This window comes from Delphinus delphis, chromosome 2 (assembly GCF_949987515.2).
Source record: "Delphinus delphis chromosome 2, mDelDel1.2, whole genome shotgun sequence".
Taxonomy (NCBI): Eukaryota; Metazoa; Chordata; class Mammalia; order Artiodactyla; family Delphinidae; genus Delphinus; species Delphinus delphis.
In genome coordinates, this window is record NC_082684.1 from 9078150 (window position 1) to 9099402 (window position 21253).

At 46.2% G+C, this 21253-nt stretch overlaps 1 protein-coding gene across 1 annotated transcript in view; it reads right to left on the minus strand.

Annotated features, from left to right (window-relative positions):
- Window positions 1-4347: 4347 nt before the first annotated feature.
- Window positions 4348-21253, minus strand: part of BDKRB1 (bradykinin receptor B1) — a 58839-nt gene continuing 41933 nt past the window's right edge. The window contains exons 2-3 of the mRNA XM_060003962.1: window positions 16233-16414; window positions 4348-9821 (exon numbers count right to left, since the gene is read on the minus strand). Of these exons, the coding sequence (XP_059859945.2) occupies window positions 8813-9811 (999 nt within the window). The 5' untranslated portion in view covers window positions 9812-9821; window positions 16233-16414 and the 3' untranslated portion in view covers window positions 4348-8812. The remainder of the gene's footprint in view (window positions 9822-16232; window positions 16415-21253) is intronic.

A 21253-nucleotide genomic window follows, 5' to 3' on the forward strand; every position in this document is an offset into this window, starting at 1 on the left:
CTGTACCAATTCACATTCCCACCAGCAGTGCAAGAGTGTTCCCTTTTCTCCACACCCTCTCCAGCATTTATTGTTTCTAGATTTTTTGATGATGGCCATTCTGACTGGGGTGACATGATATCTCATTGTAGTTTTGATTTGCATTTCTCTAATGATTAATGATGTTGAGCATTCTTTCATGTGTCTGTTGGCAATCTGTATATCTTCTTTGGAGAAATGTCTATTTAGGTCTTCTGCCCATTTTTGGATTGGGTTGTTTGTTTTTTTTTTTTTTTTTTTTTTTTTAATCATCTCTCCTTTATTTTATTTATTTATTTTTTAACATCTTTATTGGGGTATAATTGCTTTACAATGGTGTGTTAGTTTCTGCTTTATAACAAAGTGAATCAGTCATACATAAACATATGTTCCCATATGTCTTCCCTGTTGCGTCTCCCTCCCTCCCACCCTCCCCATCCCACCCCTCCAGGCTGTCACAAAGCACCGAGCCAATATCCCTGTGCCATGCGGCTGCTTCCCACTAGCTATCTACCTTACTGCTTTTGTTAGTGTGTATATGCCCATGACTCTCTCTCGCCCTGTCACAGCTCACCCTTCCCCACCCCATAACCTCAAGTCCGTTCTCTAAGAGGTCTGCGTCTTTATTCCTGCTTTACCCCTAGGTTCTTCATGACATTTTTTTCTTAAATTCCATATATATGTGTTAGCATACGGTATTTGTCTTTTTCTTTCTGACTTACTTCACTCTGTATGACAGACTCTAGGTCTATCCACCTCATTACATATAGCTCAATTTCGTTTCTTTTTATGGCTGAGTAATATTCCATTGTATATATGTGCCACATCTTCTTTATCCATTCATCCGATGACGGGCACTTAGGTTGTTTCCATGTCCTGGCTATTGTAAATAGAGCTGCAATGAACATTTTGGTACATGACTCTTTTTGAATTTTGGTTTTCTCAGGGTATATGCCCAGTAGTGGGATTGCTGGGTCATATGGTAGTTCTATTTGTAGTTTTTTAAGGAACCTCTATACTGTTCTCCACAGTGGCTGTATCAATTTACATTCCCACCAGCAGTGCAAGAGTGTTCCCTTTTCTCCACACCCTCTCCAGCATTTATTGTTTCTAGATTTTTTGATGATGGCCATTCTGACTGGTGTGAGATGATATCTCATTGTAGTTTTGATTTGCATTTCTCTAATGATTAATGATGTTGAGCATTCTTTCATGTGTTTGTTGGCAGTCTGTATATCTTCTTTGGAGAAATGTCTATTTAGGTCTTCTGCCCATTTTTGGATTGGGTTGTTTGTTTTCTTGTTATTGAGCTGCATGAGCTGCTTGTAAATTTTGGAGATTAATCCTTTGTCGGTTGCTTCATTTGCAAATATTTTCTCCCATTCTGAGGGTTGTCTTTTGGTCTTGTTTATGGTTTCCTTTGCTGTGCAAAAGCTTTGAAGTTTCATTAGGTCCCATTTGTTTATTTTTGTTTTTATTTCCATTACTCTAGGAGGTGGGTCAGAAAGGATCTTGCTTTGACTTATGTCATAGAGTGTTCTGCCTATGTTTTCCTCTAAGAGTTTGATAGTTTCTGGCCTTACATTTAGGTCTTTAATCCATTTTGAGCTTATTTTTGTGTATGGTGTTAGGGAGTGATCTAATCTCATACTTTTACATGTACCTGTCCAGTTTTCCCAGCACCACTTATTGAAGAGGCTGTCCTTTCTCCATTGTACATTACTGCCACCTTTATCAAAGATAAGGTGTCCATATGTGCATGGGTTTATCTCTGGGCTTTCTATCCTGTTCCATTGATCTATATTTCTGTTTTTGTGCCAGTACCATACCGTCTTGATGACTGTAGCTTTGTAGTATAGTCTGAAGTCAGGGAGCCTGATTCCTCCAGTTCCTTCTTTCGTTCTCAAGATTGCTTTGGCTATTCGGGGTCTTTTGTGTTTCCATACAAATTGTGAAATTTTTTGTTCTAGTTCTGTGAAAAATGCCAGTGATAGTTTGATAGGGATTGCATTGAATCTGTAGATTGCTTTGGGTAGTAGAGTCATTTTCACAATGTTGAATCTTCCAATCCAAGAACATGGTATATCTCTCCATCTATTTGTATCATCTTTAATTTCTTTCATCAGTGTCTTATAATTTTCTGTATACAGGTCTTTTGTCTCCTTAGGTAGTTTTATTCCTAGATATTTTATTCTTTTTGTTGCAGTCGTAAATGGGAGTGTTTTCTTGATTTCACTTTCAGATTTTTCATCCTTAGTGTATAGGAATGCCAGAGATTTCTGTGCATTAATTTTGTATCTTGCTACTTTACCAAATTCATTGATTAGCTCTAGTAGTTTTCTGGTAGCATCTTTAGGATTCTCTATGTATAGTATCATGTCATCTGCAAACAGAGACAGCTTTACTTCTTCTTTTCTGATTTGGATTCCTTTTATTTCCTTTTCTTCTCTGATTGCTGTGGCTAAAACTTCCAAAACTATATTGAATAAGTGTGGTGAGAGTGGGCAACCTTGTCTTCTTCCTGATCTTAGTGGAAATGCTTTCAGTTTTTCACCATTGAGGATGAGTTGGCTGTGGGTTTGTCATATATGGCCTTTATTATTTTGAGGAAAGTTACCTCTATGCCTACTTTCTGCAGGGTTTTCATCATAAATGGGTGTTGAATTTTGTCAAAAGCTTTCTCTGCATCTATTGAAATGATCATATGGTTTTTCTCCTTCAATTTGTCAGTATGGTGTATCACGTTGATTGATTTGCATATATTGAAGAATCCTTGCATTCCTGGAATAAACCCCACTTAATCACGGTGTATGATCCTTTTAATGTGCTGTTGGATTCTGTTTGCTAGTATTTTGTTGAGGATTTTTGCATCTATGTTCATCAGTGATATTGGCCTGTAGGTTTCTTTCTTTGTGACATTCTTGTCTGGTTTTGGTATCAGGGTGATGGTGGCCTCATAGAATGAGTTTGGGAGTGTTCCTCCCTCTGCTATATTTTGGAAGAGTTTGAGAAGGATAGGTGTTAGTTCTTCTGTAAATGTTTGAAAGAATTCGCCTGTGAAGCCATCTGGTCCTGGCCTTTGGTTTGTTGGAAGATTTTTAATCACAGTGTCAATTTCAGTGCTTGTGATTGGTCTGTTCATATTTTCTATTTCTTCCTGATTCAGTCTTGGCAGGTTGTGCATTTCTAAGAATTTGTCCATTTCTTTCAGGTTGTCCATTTTATTGGCATAGAGTTGCTTGTAGTAATCTCTCATGATCCTTTGTATTTCTGCAGCGTCAGTTGTTACTCCTCCTTTTTCATTTCTAATTCTACTGATTTGAGTCTTCTCCCTTTTTTTTTTTTTGTTGTTGTGGTATGCGGGCCTCTCACTGTTGTGGCCTCTCCCGTTGCAGAGCACAGGCTCTGGACATGCAGGCTCAGCGGCCATAGCTCACGGGCTCAGTCGCTCTGCGGCATGTGGGATCCTCCCGGACCGGGGCACGAATCTGTGTCCCCTGCATCGGCAGGAGGACTATCAACCACTGCGCCACCAGGGAAGCCCCTCCCTTCTTTTCTTGATGAGTCTGGCTAATGGTTTATCAATTTTGTTTATCTTCTCAAAGAACCAGCTTTTAGTTTTATTGATCTTTGTTATCGTTTCCTTCATTTCTTTTTCATTTATTTCTGATATGATCTTTATGATTTCTTTCCTTCTGCTAACTTTGGGGTTCTTTTGTTCTTCTCTCTCTAATTGCTTTAGGTGCAAGGTTAGGTTGTTTATTCAAGATGTTTCCTGTTCCTTAAGGTAGGGTTGTGTTGCTATAAACTTCCCTCTTAGAACTGCTTTTGCTGCATCCCATAGGTTTTGGGTCGTCGTGTCTCCATTGTCATTTTTTTCTGGGTATTTTTTGATTTCCTCTTTGATTTCTTCAGTGATCACTTCGTTATTAAGTAGTGTATTGTTTAGCCTCCATGTGTTTGTATTTTTTACAGATCTTTTCCTGTAATTGATATCTAGTCTCATAGCATTGTGGTCGGAAAAGATACTTGATACAATTCCAATTTTCTTAACTTTACCAAGGCTTGATTTGTGACCCAAGTTATGATCTATCCTGGAGAATGTTCCATGAGTGCTTGAGAAAAATGTGTATTCTGTTGTTTTTGGATGGAATGTCCTATAAATATCAATTAAGTCCATCTTGTTTAATGTATCATTTAAAGTTTGTGTTTCCTTATTTATTTTCATTTTGGATGACCTGTCCATTGGTGAAAGTGGGGTGTTAAAGTCCCCTACTATGAATGTGTTACTGTCGATTTCCCCTTTTATGGCTGTTAGTATTTGCCTTATGTATTGAGGTGCTCCTATGTTGGGTGCATAAATATTTACAATTGTTATATCTTTTTCTTGGATCGATCCCTTGATCATTATGTAGTGTCCTTCTTTGTCTCTTCTAATAGTCTTTATTTTAAAGTCCATTTTGTCTGATATGAGAATTGCTACTCCAGCTTTCTTTTGGTTTCCATTTGCATGGAATATCTTTTTCCATCCCCTTACTTTCAGTCTGTATGTGTCTCTAGGTCTGAAGTGGGTCTCTTGTAGACAGCAGATATATGGGTCTTGTTTCTGTATCCATTCAGCCAATCTGTGTCTTTTGGTGGGAGCATTTAATCCATTTACATTTAAGGTAATTACCATTATGTATGTTCCTTTTCCCATTTTCTTAATTTTTTTGGGTTTGTTATTGTAGGTCTTTTCCTTCTCTTGTGTTTCTTGCCTAGAGAAGATCCTTTAGCATTTGTTGTAAAGCTGGTTTGGTGGTGCTGAACTTCCTCCGCTTTTGCTTGTCTGTAAAGGTTTTAATTTCTCCATCAAATCTGAATGAGATCCTTGCTGGGTAGAGTAATCTTGGTTGTAGGTTTTTCTCCTTCATCACTTTAAATATGTCCTGCCAGTCCCTTCTGGCTTGCAGAGTTTCTGCTGAAAGATCAGCTGTTAACCCTATGGGGATTCCCTTGTGTGTTATTTGTTGTTTTTCCCTTGCTGCTTTTAACACGTTTTCTTTGTATTTAATTTTTGACAGTTTGATTAATATGTGTCTTGGCATGTTTCTCCTTGGATTTGTCCTGTATGGGACTCTCTGTGCTTCCTGGACTTGATTAACTATTTCCTTTCCCATATTAGGGAAGTTTTCAACTATAATCTCTTCCAATATTTTCTCAGTCCCTTTCTTTTTCTCTTCTTCTTCCGGAACCCCTATAATTCGAATGTTGGTGCGTTTAATGTTGTGCCAGAGGTCTCTGAGATTGTCCTTATTTCTTTTCATTCTTTTTTCTTTATTCTGCTCTGCAGTAGTTATTTCCACTATTTTATCTTCCAGGTCACTTATCCGTTCTTCTGCCTCAGTTATTCTGCTTTTGATCCCATCTAGAGTATTTTAAATTTCATTTATTGTGTTGTTCATCGTTGCTTGTTTCATCTTTAGTTCTTCTAGGTCCTTGTTAAACGTTTCTTGCATTTTCTCCATTCTATTTCCAAGATTTTGGATCATCTTTACTATCATTATTCTGAATTCTTTTTCAAGTAGACTGCCTATTTCCTCTTCATTTGTTAGCTCTGGTGGGTTTTTATCTTGCTCCTTCATCTGCTGTGCATTTCTCTGTATTCTCATTTTGCTTAGCCTACTGTGTTTGGGGTCTTCTTTTCACAGGCTGCAGGTTTGTAGTTCCTGTTGTTTTTGGTGTCTGTCCCCAGGGGCTAAGGTTGGTTCAGTGGGTTGTGTAGGCTTCCTGGTGGAGGGGACTAGTGCCTGTGTTCTGGTGGAAGAGGCTGGATCTTGTCTTTCTGGTGGGCAAGTCCACGTCTGGTGGTGTGTTTTGGGGTGTCTGTGGACTTATTATGATTTTAGGCAGCCTCTCTGCGAATGGGTGGGGTTGTGTTCCTGTCTTGCTAGTTGTTTGGCATAGGGTGTCCAGCACTGTAGCTTGCTGGTCGTTGAGTGAAGCTGGGTGTTGGTGTTGAGATGGAGATCTCTGGGAGATTTCCGCCATTTGATATTATGTGGAGCTGGGAGGTCTCTTGTGGACCAGTGTCCTGAAGTTGGCTCTCCCACCTCAGAGGCACAGCACTGACTCCTGGCTGCAGCACCAAGAGCCTTTCGTCCACACGGCTCAGAATAAAAGGGAGAAAAAGTAGAAAGAAAGAAAGAAAGAAAGAAAGAGGATAAAATAAAATAAGGTAAAATAAAATAAAGTTATTAAAAATAAAATAATAATTATTAAGAAAAAAAATTTTTTTAAGTAAAAGACAAAAACAGACGGATAGAACCCTAGGACAAATGGTGAAAGCAAAGCTATACAGACAAAATCTCACACAGAAGCATACACATACACACTCACAAAACGAGGAAAAGGGGAACAAATAATATATCTTGTTCTCAAAATCCACCTCCTCAATTTGGGATGATTCGTTGTCTATTCATGTATTCCACAGATGCAGGTACATCAAGTTGATTGTGGAGATTTAATCCACTGCTCCTGAGGCTGCTGGGAGAGATTTCTCTTTCTCTTCTTTGTTCGCACAGCTCCCAGGGTTCAGCTTTGGATTTGGCCCCGCCTCTGCGTGTAGGTCGCCTGAGGGCGTCTGTTCTTCGCTCAGACAGGACGGGGTTAAAGGAGAAGCTGCTTCGGGGGCTCTGGATCACTCAGGCCGGGGAGAGGGAGGGGTACGGAGTGCGGGGTGGACCTGCGGCGACAGAGGCCATCATGACGTTGCACCAGCCTGAGGCGCGCCATGCGTTCTCCCGGGCAAGTTGTCCCTGGATCCTGGGACCCTGGCAGTGGCGGGCTGCACAGGCTCCGGGAGGGGAGGTGTGGAGACTGACCTGTGGTCGCACACAGGCTTCTTGGTGGCGGCAGCAGCAGCAGCCTTAGCGTCTTATGCCCGTCTCTGGGGTCCGCGCTGTTAGCCGCGGCTCGTGCCCATCTCTGGAGCTCATTTAAGCAGCGCTCTTAATCCCCTCTCCTCGTGCACCAGGAAACAAAGAGGCAAGAAAAAGTCTCTTGCCTCTTTGGCAGGTCCAGACCTTTTCCCGGACTTCCTCCCGGCCAGCCGTGGCGCACTAACCCCTGCAGGCTGTGTTCACGTCGCCAACCCCAGTCCTCTCCCGGCACTCCGACCAAAGCCCGAGCCTCAGCTCCCAGCCCCGCCCGCCCCGGCGGGTGAGCAGACAAGCCTTTCGGGCTGGTGAGTGCCGATCGGCCCTGATCCTCTGTGCGGGAATCTCTCTGCTTCGCCCTCCGCACCCCTGTGGCTGTGCTCTCCTCCACGGCTCCAAAGCTCCCCCCCGCCCCCGCCACCCACAGTCTCCGCCTGCGAAGGGGCTTCCTGGTGTGTGGAAACCTTTCCTCTTTCACAGCTCCCTCCCACTGGTGCAGGTCCCATCCCTATCCTTTTGTCTCTGTTTATTCTTTTTTCTTTGGCCGTACACAGGTACGTGGGGAGTTTCTTACCTTTCGGGAGGTCTGAGGTCTTCTGCCTGCATTCAGTAGGTGTTCTGTAGGAGTTATTCCACGTGTAGATGTATTTCTCATGTATGTGTGGGGAGGAAGGTGATCTCCGTGTCTTACTCTTCCGCCATCTTCCGAGTAGAGTCCACAGCCTCTTTTTTGATAACCCTGGAAGGAGATCATCCCCTTTCCCTCTGAATGCTGCAGGTACTGGGTCTGTGTCACACGCATGCGATTTCTCATTTACTTTTTTTTTATACTATAATTATTTCGATCTACGCAAGCTCCTTGTGGATAGGCTCTCTAGCTAGGTCATCTCTGTAGTCCTAGCAGTTAACTTAGAACATTTTGGATGGACAGGCAAGTGGAAATGAAACAAGAGATGCTTACTGGAAACTTGTTTCCTGCCGCTGTGACAAATTAACCATAAACTTGGTGACTTAAAAACAACACAGATTTATTATCTTCTGGTTCTGGAGATCAGGCATCACTGGGCTGAAATCAAGATGTCAGCAGGGCTGGTTCCAGAAGGAGGCTCCAGGGAGGATCCATTTCTTTGCCATTTCACGTCTCGACAGGGGACCTGCAATTCTTGGCCTGTGGCCCCTTCATTGTATCCCTCCAGCCTTCTCTGTCTCTGACACTTCTGCCTCCTCTTTTTATAAAGACCCTTGTGATGACATTGGGTCACCCAGATAACCCAGGATAATTTTCCATCTCAAGATCCTTTGCTTAATTACATCTGCAAAGTCCCCATTACCCTATACACATTTACAGGTTCCAGGGACTAGGTCCTGGTGATCTTGGGGGACCATCATTCAGCTTATTACAGTAGTATTTATTACGTCAGTAATAGTTGATGAGGAAGTCACACTTCTTGGCTCCCTGATGCTTACTTTTTAAAATAAATTTATTTATTTTATTTATTTATTTTTGGTTGTGTTGGGTCTTCGTTGCTGCGCGCAGGCTTTCTCTAGTTGCGGCGAGCGGGGGCCACTCTTCGTTGCAGTGCGCGGGCTTCTCATTGCGGTGGCTTCTCTTGTTGCGGAGCACGGGCTCTAGGTACGCGGGCTTCAGTAGTTGTGGCTCTCCGGCTCCAGAGCGCAGGCTCAGTAGTTGTGGCGCACAGGCTTAGTTGCTCCGCGGCATGTGGGATCTTCCCAGACCAGGATTCGAACCCGTGTCCCCTGCATTGGCAGGAGGATTCTAAACCACTGTGCCACCAGGGAAGTCCCTCCCCGCTGTTTTAATTCTGCCAGAAAAGTTGAAGGATTTCTTTTCTATGGGACGTGGATATTGGAGTCAGTCATCTAGGGATGCATCGTTTATAAAGTTCCCAGACCTTGGCCCTGAAAAGCCGGCCCAAAAAGACATAAATCACTGGATTCAGGCAGCTGTTCATGAAAGCAAAGAAGTTGGCCCATTGCAGGCCCAGGTCGGTGAAATTCTCCCAGAAGCAGCCTCTGACAGCCCGCACCTCGAGCAGGAATTCCAGGAAGGCAAAGAAGTGGTAGGGGGTCCAGCAGAGCAGGAAGGCAGCCACAAGCAAGAGGATCAGGGCCGTGGTCTTGCCATCCATGGGCCCCCCGTGCCTTGTCTTTCTGACCTGCCCCCGCCCTCGCAGGGCTGCCAGGATGTGACAGTTGAAGAAGACAATTGCAACCAGTGGGAGGAGGAACCCCAGCACGTTTAACTCCACCATCCTTGCAAAGGGCCAGGCCTCGCTGGGGTACAGCAACACACAGGCGGAGATGTTCAGTTCCGGGACAGCTTGGACGGAGCGCAGCAGGAACGTGGGGATACTTAGGAGGCCCCCCATGGCCCAGATGAGCACGCAGGTGGCCTGAGCCCACCGCCGTCGCCGCCGCCTCCGGCTGGCCATGGGGTGCACCAGCACGCGGTAGCGGTCCTGGCTGATGGCCACCACCAGGAAGATGCTGATGAAGAGATTGGCCTTGATGACACCGTTGACCACGCGGCAGAGGAGGGCTCCAAAAGGCCAGTTGAATTCCTTCCAGATGTTCTCTGCCCAGAAGGGCAAGCCCAAGATGAACACCAGGTCGGAAGCCGCCAGGTTGGCCAGGTAGATTTCTGCCGCGTTCAGACGCCGTCGGGCCAAGAGAAAGATGGACAGCACAAAGAGGTTTCCCAGCAACCCACAGAAGCAGATGGTGATGATAAATGTGGGTAAGACTCTATGCAGCAGGTCCCAGGCTTCCTGAGCACTGTCGCAGGACGTGGCATTTGGAGGCGGGAGCTGGCTCTGGTTGGAGGACTGGAACTCCAGGAGGGTCCGGGAGGCCATCCACGGTGACCTGCAATGAACATCACAGAGCATCACACGGGAGGCGGCCATTCTAGCCCGCAGCCCAGCCAGTGTGTCCCCAGTTTTGGAAAATAAAGTTTTATTGGCACACAGCCGCATCCATTCATTTACCTTTTGTGTTACAACAGCAGAGTTGAGTGGTTGCAACAGTGGCCCTTTGGCCTGCCAAACTGAAAATACTTACCCCCTATTCCCTTAGAGGAAAAGTATGCTGACCCCGGGTATAAAGGAAAGGACCAGGGCTTTTGAAACCCGAGTTCAAATCTTGACGTAACTACTTGTTGTGGGCCACTTAGACCAACTGACTTTTATTTTCCTTTTTGAACATTGGACCTAATTGTATCCCTCTTGTGGGATTGTGGCAAGGACTGGCGAGTGTATCTGTGGAGAGCTTGGCCTGGTCGCCTGGCTTAGAGGAAGCGCTCAGTGGAAAGGGAGGACGAGTCTTACTTACAACCATACCATTGTTATTAGCAGTGTTTCATTACACAAAGTACTGGCACAAAGTAGGTGCTCATGTGTGATTGAAGAAGCACCTACTTTGCGCCAGCACTCTGCCAGGTGCTGGAGATCCGGGGAACGGGGCCCAGCCCCCTGGAGGTGCTCGCCATCTAGAGGGAGGCAGACATGGAGACAGTGGTCGATGACCGAAGATGGAATGAAGCAAGGAAGAGGCCCGGCCCTCAGGGATGCTGATCCACTGGGACGGGGACCAGTCAGGTGGAGGAGGTGAGGGCAGTAGTGGAAGGTGGGGGGTTTCTGGCACTCCACACCTAAAATCCCTCCTCCCACCTGGATGAGTTAATATATGCAAAGTGCTTCAAAGGGTTCCTGGCTCTTTGTAGGCACTTGCTACCCGTTAGCTACTGTTATCATCATCGTTATCCTTAGTGATGCCTAACAGTCCTTCCCTTCAACTCGGCGAAACTCATAGCATCCAACACAAGATATCGCATAAGAGAGCTGATCTCGGGAAAATCTATTCGGCTCTGCAGTCTTAGGCAATCACTTTGTGTCTCTGAGCCCGACTTTCCTCATCTGCGGAGGACGTGATGACCTTCTCGCTGTGACACTCTAACCCACACACTGTGCCATTCACATTGGGTAAAATCCACGGGTCCCTCCATTCATTCATCCACTGGACAGGTATGTACTGAGCACACACTATGTGCTAGGCACTGTTCTAGGTGTTTGGGACATAGCCGTGAATCAAACGAGCAACACCCCCTGCCCTCAAGGTGCTTCTAGCCTTAGGGAGGAGAGAGGCGATGACAATAAGTATACTGAATAAACCTGTTAGCCGGGGAGGGGCAGCCTTGGGAGCGGTGAGATGTGATCAGGCTCTAGGTATGGTCTGAAGATAGAATCACCATGATTTCCAGTCGGATATGGGTTATGACAAAAGAGGAATTGCATGATGCTTAGATGTTTGGCCTGAGCCCCCGGAAATAGGAAGCTGCAGTCAACTGAACTGGAGACGACAGAGTGACGGTGGAGCAGGTTTCTTGGCGGGGAAGATCAGGGGTTCACATCTGGACGTGTGAAGGCTGAGCTGTCTGTCGGACATCAGGTGGGGATACTGGGGCAGTTGGCTACACAGCACTGGTGTTGAGAGACCACGTCTGAGACAGTGATACATCATTGGGAGTTGTAATCACATGGATGGTATTTGGTATTTAAAGCCACAGGACTGGATGAAATCACCAAGGGAGAGTGCAGGCAGAGAAGAGAATCAGCTGCTGGGCTGCCAGTTGACAGGTCAGCAGAGGACACGGGAAATGAAGGGTTAGGAGGCTATGACATATCCGTGGCTTACAGGGTTCTGACCCAGAGCATATGGAGGAGAAAGGACACTCTTCTTCTGTCATTGATTTCAGGGCATAAATCCACAATGAAGTATTTATTTTGTTATTTGGCAATACTTTTCAATTTTGCAATGAGTCCTTCTGGCAACAATGAGCAAAAAAAGAACGTTTAATGACAATTTAAGTCCTGAACTTCTGTCTCTCAGGGAAGTCAATGATGAATGTGTAACTTTGCACACACAATTTGTAATTGCATATAAACGAGTTTCAGTATTTTACCAATTGATACGGAGGTTATATTTGACAAGATTTACAAAATCCTAAAACATAAGATTTGTAGTTCAGAATTACTGAGCTATGAACTTTTGTGCTGAAGTTGATGAGGAATTTTTTTTTGGCCGTGCCGTGAGGCTTGTGAAATCTTTGTGAAGTTCCCCAACCAGGGATCAAACCCATGCCCTCGGCAATTAAAGCACAGAGTCCTACACACTGGACCGCCAGGGAATTCCCTTGATGAGGAATTAAAGCAACTCTAGCGTGCATTTTCTTTCTCTGCCGCCCATCGTAAATCAATTTCAGAAGACACTAAGTGCTGTAAAATGTTACTCAACTATTTGTTACAGCAGAGTTGAGAAATTTTGTAGAATTTTGTTCCAAATCGATGAGGAATCTTCGAACAAGTATTCAATGAGTGGAGCACTGAAGCAGCAGCTTTTAGAGCTTTTAGCAGATTGTAGTTATTGAAAACAAAATTTTATGCAGAAAATAATCGAAATTTATAGCTAAAAAGGCAAGGGAGAAAATGATCAAACTAAGCGATGAGTGGTCAAATGGTGCACAAGATTTAATTGTTGAATTTTATAATGAGCTTTGGAATGTCTCAATTTGTGGGAAGCATCTTTTCAATTGGAGAAGTTCATATTTTGTACAAAATTGAGATGAAATTGGGACAGTCCCTGATCTGCCACATCTAAATCTGACAAAGCAATCAAAACTTATAAATAGCTACAACTTATCTGAAGAGTTTAATGTGGTGAAAATATTTGTTGAAGGAACTCGAACTAAGGCAAAAAGACAGCACCCGTGAAAATATCTGGGCTGAAATATTTACATAATTCCATATGCAAAGAATTAGACTTGAGAATAGCCTCTGCTTGGCAGAATTGCTCAGAGTTTATCAGATACCTCAACACCTGCAGAGAGAACATTTTCTTCATTAAATATTTTCTGGTCCAAGAGAAGAGTCAATTGAAGGTGCTAATTTAAATTTATTAACCATAAAATTTGAAGGAAAAAAAGTTCAGGCAATTATATGGAACCATTAAAAATAATAAGACCATATTGAGAGAAAAATACATTCTCTGGAAAATGCCAAAGACATAGGAGAGTCAGGTACAAGCCCAAGAAGCTAATTGTAGCACTTGCATAGGTACCCAAACTAATTATTTTGCTTATGTTATTTTTCAATGTTCAGTTAATTAGCATAAAGAAAATCTTTCCTTTTGCCTTAATATATGTAGATGGATGAATACATTTAGACTTTTCTGGAAAAAATATTTTTGACTAGAGCTACTTTATAGCTCCATTAATGTAATATAACCAATCAGTTGGGGGGGGTGTGTACATATGCATACATGTATATATAATTAAATATACATATTTTTTAAAAATAGCTTTTGATTAGAACTACTTGATAACTCCATCAACATAATATAATCAGTTTTAAGTGTCTTGTAGTAATTTGCTTTGGCAGCCACAGGAAAGCAATACACTCAGCTACCTGGGGGCCCCTCCACGCCCCCTCCCCCTGGCAGCCCCCTTGTACTACGCACACATGTGGGAACTGCTTCCTAAGACTGCCGTTGGGCCTCATGCCATTCCTTCCCGTGTGCTTCTCTGCACGTGCTAAGGAAGCTCTATGTGCCATGGAAAACCCGAGCATCTTCGTCTCAGCCCCAATCTCCCACCGACGCTGGGGCTGCAGAGTAAGCCCCTGGTGCCAGACCCGACCCTTCACTGTCAGCCACACCTGTGATCTGTGGGCTGTGCTGGGCTTTAGGTAACCTGATCCTGACAACATGCCTGGGAGGAGGGATGGCTGTCTTGTGCCCATTGTACAGATGGGCAAACAGAGGTGAAGAGAAGTGAAGTGACTTGCCTACATTCATACGGCGATAGGAGCCAGTCTGTTTATACATGGCTCTTCTTCCAGGCCCAGCTCAGGGTCAGGCCTCTTTTACCTAGCGTGCTATGACCATAAAAAGAATGGGCCTGGTGTTAGGGAGCCTGGGCTTGGGTCCTGGGGTCACCAAACTGTGATTCTGGGCAAGTCAGATAACTTCTCTGAGCCTCAGTTTGTTCGTCTGTAGAATGGGAATGACGGCAGTTATTACAAAGAGTCATGGTGAAGCTTGAAGGAGATTATACCTGTAGAATCCCCTTGTAGGCTGCAAAGCATCAAACATGAAGCTCAGATGATGATGACCACCACGACAATAATAATGGTGATGACTACGGTAGTAATAATGTGATGATAATGTGTCCTGGTCCCTCCGAGTGTAAGCAACCTCTCCTTCATGTGGGCTACTCTGGTGTCGGAACACGAGGTTGGAAAGTACCAAGAGACCCCTTTTCTGCTCTTCCTGAGCTGCAGAACAGTTCAGGGATTACCTGGCACCTAGCACACTAGGAAACTAAGGAACTAAAATTCCGGAGAGCCGAGTTCCAGGAGGGCCTGGCTTCTTGGCAGTGGGATTCTCGTTCGTCTCCAGCCTTGGAGCTTTCACCACCAGGAGGTTTAAGGAGAAGCTGGAAGGAGGGGAGCAGTTCGTTGTGGATGCTGAGACAGACCCCGGATGTGGTCTGCTTTGCTTCCCTCCCTTTCCTCCTCCAGGTCACCTTGAACGTGTGAGACAGGGGTCGAGTCCCCTCTGAAGTGTGGGTGTCTGGGCAGGAAAGGGTGGCTTGGGGAGGCAGTGGAGGGGGCCTGGCTCCTGTGTGCTCCTGAGGGACCACAGGTCAGCAAGAGGCAGGGGCAGCCCGGGCACCACCAGACAAAAACATGGGCTGTACCCCAGAGCCGTGCAGTCGGCAGAATGATGGTCCCCAAAGGTGTCCACATCCTAGTCCCTGGAACCTGCAAATATGTTCCCTTACATGGTAAAGGGGACTTTGCAGATGGGGTTGAGGTAAGAATCTTGAGATGGGGAGATGATGCTGGATTATGGAGGTGGGCTTGACGTCATCACGAGTGAAAGTGATTTCATTTATAAGTAAAAGAGGGAGGTAGCGGGCGGTCAAAGGCAGGAAGAGAGTAGAAGATGCTATGCCATTGGCTTGGAAGATGGAGAAGGCGCCGTGAGCTAAGGAGCACAGGCAGCCTCTAGAAGCCAGAAAAAGCAAGGAACGGCTTCTCCCTTCGAGCCTCCAGAAGGAGCACAACCCCAGCCAACACCTTGGCTTTAGCCCAGTGAGGCTGATTTTGAACCTCTGACCTCCAGGAATATCAGATAACACACTTGTGTTGTTTGAAGCCGCTAGCTTTGTGCTAATTTGTTACAACAGCAACTGGACAGTAATACACGGGTCAAGGCTTCACCCTGCCCAGGAAACCAGGAACTGTCACCTATGCCACCAGCAGAAACCTCTTACTTCAGCTTGAATCTGATTGGTTCAGCAGACACGGCCCGCCATCCCATGGGACCCGGCTGGGTCCGTGGCCACGACACGTGTTTGCTCAAGCCGAGCCTATTTTCAGGAGGTCGTCTTTACCAGCTGCTGCCTGTGTTTACGTAAAGTTGGCCAGAGAGGAGAAAGCTTCCTTTGTTGGTTCCGAGTCTTAGCTCTGATATTTGCCTGGCACGTAGTACGTGGTCAAAACCCAGCAGCTATTGATATGATTAGTCATATTTGATCTTACCTGAAAAAGTCAAGAGTGACATTGGGCAAGTCTACTAGACATGATCGATTCTGTAATTTCTATGTGATACTTTCTGAGTTCTGCACATTAGAACACTGGTGCGTGCTACTTCTTCAACAAATTAGCCTTCTTCAAATTAATTCCAACTTCAACAGTGAGGTGATGATAAAGGCATTTGAAATACAGACATAGATATTAAAGGATGTCAACCCAATCACATCATAAGATACTGTTTTCAATCCACAAATAACCCAACCAGTTATTGGCATTATGAAATTTTGTAAGCGATCCTGGGGAGACCAATTTGATTTTTATAAATTGGAATTTGTAGACTGTAAGTGGTCAGAGTCCACACGGAGCTCTGATGACTGTATTCAGCTTCTCCATGTTTCATGCGACCTTGAGGTAAAGAGCTGCCGGATGTACTCTCCTGTTTCAAACATCCTTCCTCCTCCTCTTCTGGAAAAGCATCTAAAACCCAAAGTAGGCATGGAACACAGTCTCTTCAATGGATTCAGGATTACAACAACAGAAACAACAGAACAGACAGCTGAAACAGAAAGCTGAAAACTCTGCCAATATTAGTTGTAAAAGGAAAATTTTTTCCCCTGAGATATGAATCTTCTCTTATATTTTACTCTGATAAGAGAGGAAAAAAAGATGGTCATTTACTTACCCAAAGTGAAAGAGGTCGCAACTTCAGCTGGGCTTTCTGATGGTGAGAGTGGCCTCTGGAGGTATCTTCTGTTCTGGGAAGCCCTGTGGAAGTGTGGTGGCCTTAAATTACATAACTCCTACTCCAGTGATGTCATCGGCTGGACTGCTGAAAAAATGAGTCTTTCAGACAGAGGAGACAAGCTGGAATTTTGAAAGAAAAACAACTTTGCACTTTAGGGCTGAAAAGTGATTACTCAACTACCATCTCCATCTTTAATTTCGTAACATCTGGGAAGGTCCCGCGGTCCTGCCCAAGAATGATATGGTGACCAACATGCCCTTAAAACACATTTGGGCGTCGCTGAGTCCCCACAAGCCTGAGTGATGATTCTACCCATTCGCACTGGGAACCTGAACGCTTGGGGCTCTGCAGCAGCTTTTGTGGGAGCTGACTTGAATGTCCACTTTTGAATGTGGGTCATGAAGGGTACATCACCAAGAATCCATCACTGTGGACCCCATTAAACAAACAGTGAGCCACAAAGAGCTTGACTCATGCAATAGGCAGAGCTGAGTAAGGTCAGATGCACTTTTCCATCATCTTCCCCGGCAGTTCTGAAGTCTGTTTTTGATGTAAGTCTGCGGATATCAAGTTGGACCACTCAGGGCCTCGTGTTCGGACAGTCTGACATTTCTGGCCTTTTTGAGAGTCAGACCTCAAGAGCCTTTGACCGGATGCCGCCTACTTTCTATCTTAGCCCTTAAAAATGAAGATGTTCTAATCTCCCTCCCTAAGTGCAGGAGAATGCTGCCACACCAGGGCTTGATTCCAGCTTCTGGAAAGTGACTCCCAGATCTCAGGCCTCAGTCCTCCCTACACCCTAGTCCTGCCTCTTGGACGCTCTGCTTGTACTTCTTGATGTCACCTTGAGCCTGGCGTGTCTGGAGCAGAAAATGTCCCCTTTGACCTCAGAATCTGGCCTCCTCACGGTGTTTCCCTTTTCTATTACTAACACCTCACTGGAGATAAACTGCACTTTTGAATTTCCTAGCAGTTTTCTCCCATTGCTGGACATCTTAAAATTGTGGAAGCAGGTTGAAAAAAAAAAAAGGACACCCCAAGGATCAGATGTGTATTTTAGGGAGGAAGCTGGAATTTATCTCTGGGGAAGGGCCCTTTGTATCAGGAGAGATCGGGAACTTTTTAGTCATGCAGATGTTAGGTGAGTGCCTGCCATCATTTTGGGGTAGATTTTAACTGGAGAAATGTCTCCAAATCCCAGTCGTCAGTCCTTCCTAATTAGTAACGTAGATCAGAGTCTCACCAGCCAGACCCGCCTTTGCAGAAGGTGGTTGGCTTTTCTCCCTTTGATGTGAGTTTACACAGGATTGTTTCTGAGAAGTATCTGCTCTCAGGAGATGTCTGCCGGCTCCAACACAGGTTTACCCACAGGATATCATGACTCCAGCCCTGCCGGGAGGTGGGGTACACAGGCCTGACCTTGGCTTTGCCTCACGTGGAGGACAGACTGTGAGAAGTGGCCTGTGCGTGGCAGGGCCACGTGGCCAGGACGGTCAGTATGTCACATGCCACTAGTGAGGGCTGAGTAAGTGGCACTGTGACAGCCCTGCTGAGGCCTTGGGGAGCCCCACCCTGTGGTGGAATGGAAAGTTCTCTGAAGAAAATGGTTGCTTCCACTGTTGCTTTCTGGGATGGGAAAAGGGAAGTGGGCCTTGGTGCAGGGAGGAGAGGGTCTCCTTCTGCCTCTGGGGCTGTGGGGTGTGGGAGCCTGAATTCTGGGGTCTGAAGGCAGGGTGAGGGAACCCCACGTGTAGGAAGGGACCACAGATCCCTGGAACGTGGAGAAGATGGGAGGAGGCTGAGAGTGACATGGCAAAGGCCTGGTGTGAGCTGTTCTGGGTGGAAGTCCCCTGGGCACTGGGACCCTTGTGGGGACGTGGGCATAGGTATTCATAAAAGCAATAGATAGAAGTCACAAATATTAGTTGACATGGCTGAAATGAAGACATCTTCATAGATACCCAAGAAAAGTATAGTAACCCATCCCTAAGAGGTAGTAAAAGTAATGTTCATCCACGTTTACTAAATAATTAGGCCCCGTTTTGTGAACCATAGAAATCACAATTCTCCGATCATTATACCAGAAGAAGAATGCCTCCGAGTTCCTGTGAAATCTGTATTCTGATTGAGGATCGTACAGTGGACTGTGAAATGCTTTGTTCACTAAGTATGTGAACTTAATATACGTTAGTTAATAAAACTGATTCTTTTTTATTTTTTTGCGGTACACGGGCCTCTCACTGCTGTGGCCTCTCCCGTTGCGGAGCACAGGCTCCGGACGCGCAGGCTCAGCGGCCATGGCTCACGGGCCCAGCCGCTCCGCGGCACGTGGGATCTTCCCGGACCGGGGCACGAACCCGTGTCCCCTGCATCGGCAGGCGGACTCGCAACCACTGCGCCACCAGGGAAGCCCCCTAAAGCTGTTTTTTAATGCGTTAAAAATTATTTTAACAGATTTAAAATGATTATTTTAACTAATTTAAAATGATTTACAACAGAGACCGTTATAAGGCACAAAGAGGTGGCTGGTGGAAGACCCAGAAACAGAGGACAGCCTGGCCAGCTGGGCGGGACAGACCGACCCTCCCTGAAATCGCCCTCAGTGTTAACGCAGCGGGACCCCAGGCAGGTACGGTTGGGCTCGGACTATGCTCGATGCAGATTCAAGGAAAGGATGCGCCGGAGTTGTAGGAACTTGGGGACGAAGAGGTTATGTCCCCGCTCTGGCATTCAGGATCACTTTCCGGCTCTCCAGCCGCTAAGCCCTGGAGTCACTTGGTCTCTTCTCCTTTCTAGTCACATCCAGCAGCTTCTTCAAGGTCAAAGACTCTGGTATATTTCATCCAGTGCAACTCTACCAATGATATCTACATGACTAGCCTCTTGCGCGGGGGTGTGGGCGAGGGTCCTACTCAGCCCTTAAAATAGCTGGCATCTCTCTTACAACCTCCACTGCAGTTAAGGAAAGAAAATGACCGCGGGGCGACTTCCCACCAGGATGAAAGGCAGCGTTTTCGTTTCCGTCTAGCTAGTGCTCTTCCCCTCTGCCCAAGCCTTCCTTCCCATCTTGGTTTTAGACACTCATGCAGCAAATAAGCCTGCAACAAAGAACCCCAAACCCATCTCCTTGCTTTCTGATTTTTTCCCCTTCAGTTTATCCTTGGGCTAGATGAATATTCCCGAGGGACTTGGATTTTGTCACTTCAACCCCCCTGGAATTCACAGACTCCTTGGCAGTCCTGCTGTATCACCCAGAGCCACCTCTACCTGGTTCTTCCATTCTGGCTGAGAGGGAAGTCCCATGGGCCTAATGCATCTGGACTCACCGACCTGTGAGCGTTCACTAGAAATCACCCTCCCAATCCTCTCTTTCTGCTTCACGTGCATGCATCATTCAAATCCCATTGTAAGCTCTGCTGCTTTGTAAGCGCAGGTCTGAACGTTTTTCTTCCTGTTCTGCGAACACGTGGGGAGCAGCTCCATGGGGCCAGGGGCGAACTGGGGGCGGGGGGCAGAGAGGACGTCTCAGCATCTGTGCTGGGCCACTCACGCTCGGGTGGATCTAGCAGGTGAGCAAGCAGACACCTGCAGCCCTGTGTGGCAAAGGCCACGGCAGAAGAGCACCGCACAGCTGCAGCACGAAGGGGGCAGGGCGGGGCAGGGCTGGAGTAACGGGTCATGATGCCAGGGAGATAAAAATAAACTCCTCCGTGTAAGTTTAACAAAGCGCAAAGACCCAGAAATCAACAGGGAGACAGCTGCCAACTTGAGTGTGTCCTGGGCATTCAGGCAGTGCAGGCACTGCCCTGGCCTGAGTTCATGGCCGTTTAGAAGCTAAGGGTTCTTGGGGCCTGTCACTCTGCAGAGAAAACTCCGCTGGGACAGGGGTTCCATGGACCACGAAAGTTTAAGAAAGTCCACAGAAAACTCTCCATCCCCACGTTGGTCTTGCTCTGGGAGATCAGGTTTTCTCAGCTGGGTAGTGGGCTCACTAGAAACCTCCTCTTAGGGGAGCTGGGAGGATCCCATGAGCTAACACAGCCTGGCGCTTGGCACATGCTGGCACTCAGGAAATGCCCCCCAGGGGCAGCACTCAGAAGGGGTCTGCCAGAGGATGGTCAGCTATGTTCCTCGGTGTTCTACAGCCCAAGTCAGACCATGGCATGTCCTGTCTCGGGCCCAGGAGGACACTAAGATTGGACAGTGGCCCTCAAGGCCACAGCGCCCCACCCCCTGATGCATTTCTGAACACCTCTTTCACTCTTTCCACCTGTTCCCTGGCCTCCTCGCTCTCTTTTGAACAAGCCGTGCTGTCTCCTACCTCAGGGCCTTTGCACTGGCCATTCTCTCTGCCTGGAGCGCCCTTCCCATAGGGACCTGCACGCTCACTCCCTCAGGTCCTTCTGGTTCCCACACATCCCCCCCCTTATCAGAGAGCCCTCCCCTGAAATAGCCTTCCCTCCGCCTGCCCAGCTTCACTGTTTGTTACAGCCGTTATCATCACCTGGATATGTTCGTCCGTTTATCTTTTACTTCCTGTCTCTCCCAGCAGAATGTGAGCTGCACCGGGCAAAGGGTTTATCTCTTTTGATTAGAGTCATGTTCCCAGCTCCTACAACAGGGCTCACATGCTTAATAAATATTTGCTGAATGACTTCATAACTCTATTTATTTATATACAAGAATATCAACAGCTTGTCTCTGTATCAACATGCATGTCCCAAACCCCTTGTGGGTGCCAGGTCCTGTGTGGGCACTGGAGGGACAAAGGTGAATGCTGTCCCCTTGAGCAGCTCTTGGTCTGGCTGAGCACAAAGACAGGCAGACATCCAGTGACTATACTTTGTGGAATGCAAAGTGGCAATGAAGTGCCAAGCTTCTGTCTGAGTGTCAAGACTGAAAGGATTTAATTCTGCTCAAGGCAGAGTTGGGAAAGTTTCATGGTGGAAGGATATTTG